A 2504-nucleotide genomic window follows, 5' to 3' on the forward strand; every position below is an offset into this window, starting at 1 on the left:
CTACTTACTATTTAAAAACTTTTTTACCTGATATTATTGCACCATTGCAAAGTATGAAATGAAAATATATGATTAAACTTAGAAATAAATTTTTCTGGTAAGTTTTTAGTTTGAATGTCCAACATTTCGAATTTGAGACGTGTATCATAATACATTTCCGTCGCATATTTAATCATGGTCACGTTAATATCCGTACCTACAAGATCATTGAATTAAAGAATAATTTTTACACTGCATTACGTTGTTATATTTATAGAATTTGTTACTTTTTACCAATCATTACAGCATTTGAATCCAGAGATGGTAAAAGCATATTATATGTTATGTCTCCGGGACCACAACCGACATCCATACATGTTCCAGATATACTTTTTAAGTCTTTGGCAAACTCTTTTATTGCTATTAATACACCGCGTTTTTGTATTTCGTTAAAATTAGCGTGCTCTGCTGGATTCACCATGTTTGACTGTCTGTATTATATACTATTATACACTGCCTTTATTAATATGAATAATATGTCATATACAGTTACTACACTCTGATTAAAGTAAGGATTTAATATGTTTATCATTTTTATTAAATAAATAATAATAAATTAAAACAAAATTTGATCTTTTTTTGGCTACACGAGTGTGAATGGATCCGATGTATTTTTACTTGGTGAATCCGTTGGCAAAAGTTAACTATAAGGTAAAATTTTGTAAAAAATGGTGCAAAAAAAAGATCATATTTTATGATATTATTTTTCTCAAAATTGCGAAGCCAACTTTTGTCAACGAATTCATATTTAATACATATGTCGGAAATAAATATTCACACTCGTGTTGCAAAACGTTCGTTATTTTAATTATATCTGATAAATCTCTAAATTATATATCTAATAGAAATAAAGACTAATAACTATTTTCATTAATATTATATTTTTACAGTATCACAAAGATTCGTTTTAAATACCTGTAATCAACTCTGCAATTATCTTCTATTAATGTAAATTTTCTTTTACAGTATTACAAAGATTCGTTTTAAATGCCTGTCATCAACTGTGCAATTATCTTCTATTAATTAAATTTGCTTCTATTATTAATTAAATTTGTACGAAACAAACCAAAAGATTTTTTATAAAACTACAGGCATATGATCAAATAACTTGGTACTCAGTATTATATATTCATGCAGTATCAATATTCCCTCTCTCTGACAGCTCATGTGATTAGATAATGTGCAATAATAAAAAAATTTATTTTTTGTAGCGAAATTCTGTGTATGTTATGTTTTCTTTTTTTTCAAAAAAATTAAGTAAAGAGAAAAAGAAAAGAGGAAATCGCGCAAGAAATTCAGCTGCAAAAATAGACTGTGCTACTTTATGCAACCTGCGGAAATATTTCTTAATAAGTGCATCATATCTATTTCCTCAAGATTTCTTAATTTTTCTCCTTAACGTAATCGTGAGATATTTTAGTAAGTAATAAAAGATATTTACATCATCGCCCGTAAATTATTTAAAGCGGTTCAGTTCCACACACAAGTAATAAATAAGATAAGTTTCTCGATTGAATTTACTCTTTATTTTTTTTTATTTCTTGAACGAATTTAATTCGCGATAATATAAAATTATCTTAGAAGAAGAAGAAGAAAGAAAAGAAGATGTAATACATTAAACTGCTGTTGATCCTGCTGAGTTAAATATTACCACCGAAAATATTAATAAAAAAGACTCTAATGCCTATTTCTAACAATATAGATTAATTTTAATCTTAGTTCTCACTTACTTTTTATCTTTTTCTAATTCTAAGAAAAGGGTAAAGAATAAAATCAGCGGTACATGATACTTTTTACCTGCTAGATTGTTAGCTGAAGCATTTTGCCGTTGCATGCAGTTCTATAAAATTGATAGGACCAAATAAATAGAATCAAATTGGATCTACCGGAATTTTTAGTACCCATTTTATACTAAATTGTACCATCAATAATAATTTTACTACTAAGTGCCACTTCGAAGAAAATCGTGGCGCTGCTAGCTTAATATTAAGCTGGCAAAATCAATTAAAATAAATAAATAAATAAAAATAATCAATAGGATCGAATTTGTATTATTTTGTACCACCAAAAAAAATTATAAATCATGTGTCTTTTTCAAGAAAACAGCGCTTTTCAATTTTTGCGCACTATGTAACTAACTTAGTCAATTTAAAAGATATGGGACCAACGGCATTCGAAAGAGAATAATTTGTACTTATTTGTACCATTCTTATTTTCGTTTGTATTTCGAAGGGTTCGGAGATTTTCAATTTTGCGGTTTTCAATTTTGACGATTCAGACGCGAGATTTTTTATAACAATTTAAATATACTTTATATATTACATATAAATATATTTATTAAATATATATTTTCTAACAATTCAATGTATTTTTAAACAATTTTTGCAACAATTTTTTAAAAATTTATTTTTTAAAGATTCAATCTTAATAATTTTATTATAAAAGAATAGATTTGGAATAAAATT

The 2504-nt window shown here is 26.3% G+C and overlaps 2 protein-coding genes across 2 annotated transcripts in view; both read right to left on the reverse strand.

The window, feature by feature from the left end:
- LOC108685288 (juvenile hormone acid O-methyltransferase-like) overlaps positions 1–1018 on the reverse strand; it is a 2400-nt gene extending 1382 nt beyond the window's left edge. The window contains exons 1-3 of the mRNA XM_018190004.1: positions 955–1018; positions 274–470; positions 28–196 (exon numbers count right to left, since the gene is read on the reverse strand). Coding sequence (XP_018045493.1) covers positions 28–196; positions 274–460 — 356 coding nt within the window. The 5' untranslated portion in view covers positions 461–470; positions 955–1018. The remainder of the gene's footprint in view (positions 1–27; positions 197–273; positions 471–954) is intronic.
- The window catches only part of LOC108685287 (probable multidrug resistance-associated protein lethal(2)03659), a 32249-nt gene that overhangs the window by 23395 nt on the left and 6350 nt on the right, over positions 1–2504 (reverse strand). The window lies entirely within an intron of this gene.

This window comes from Atta colombica, unplaced genomic scaffold (assembly GCF_001594045.1).
Source record: "Atta colombica isolate Treedump-2 unplaced genomic scaffold, Acol1.0 scaffold150, whole genome shotgun sequence".
NCBI classification, from domain to species: Eukaryota; Metazoa; Arthropoda; class Insecta; order Hymenoptera; family Formicidae; genus Atta; species Atta colombica.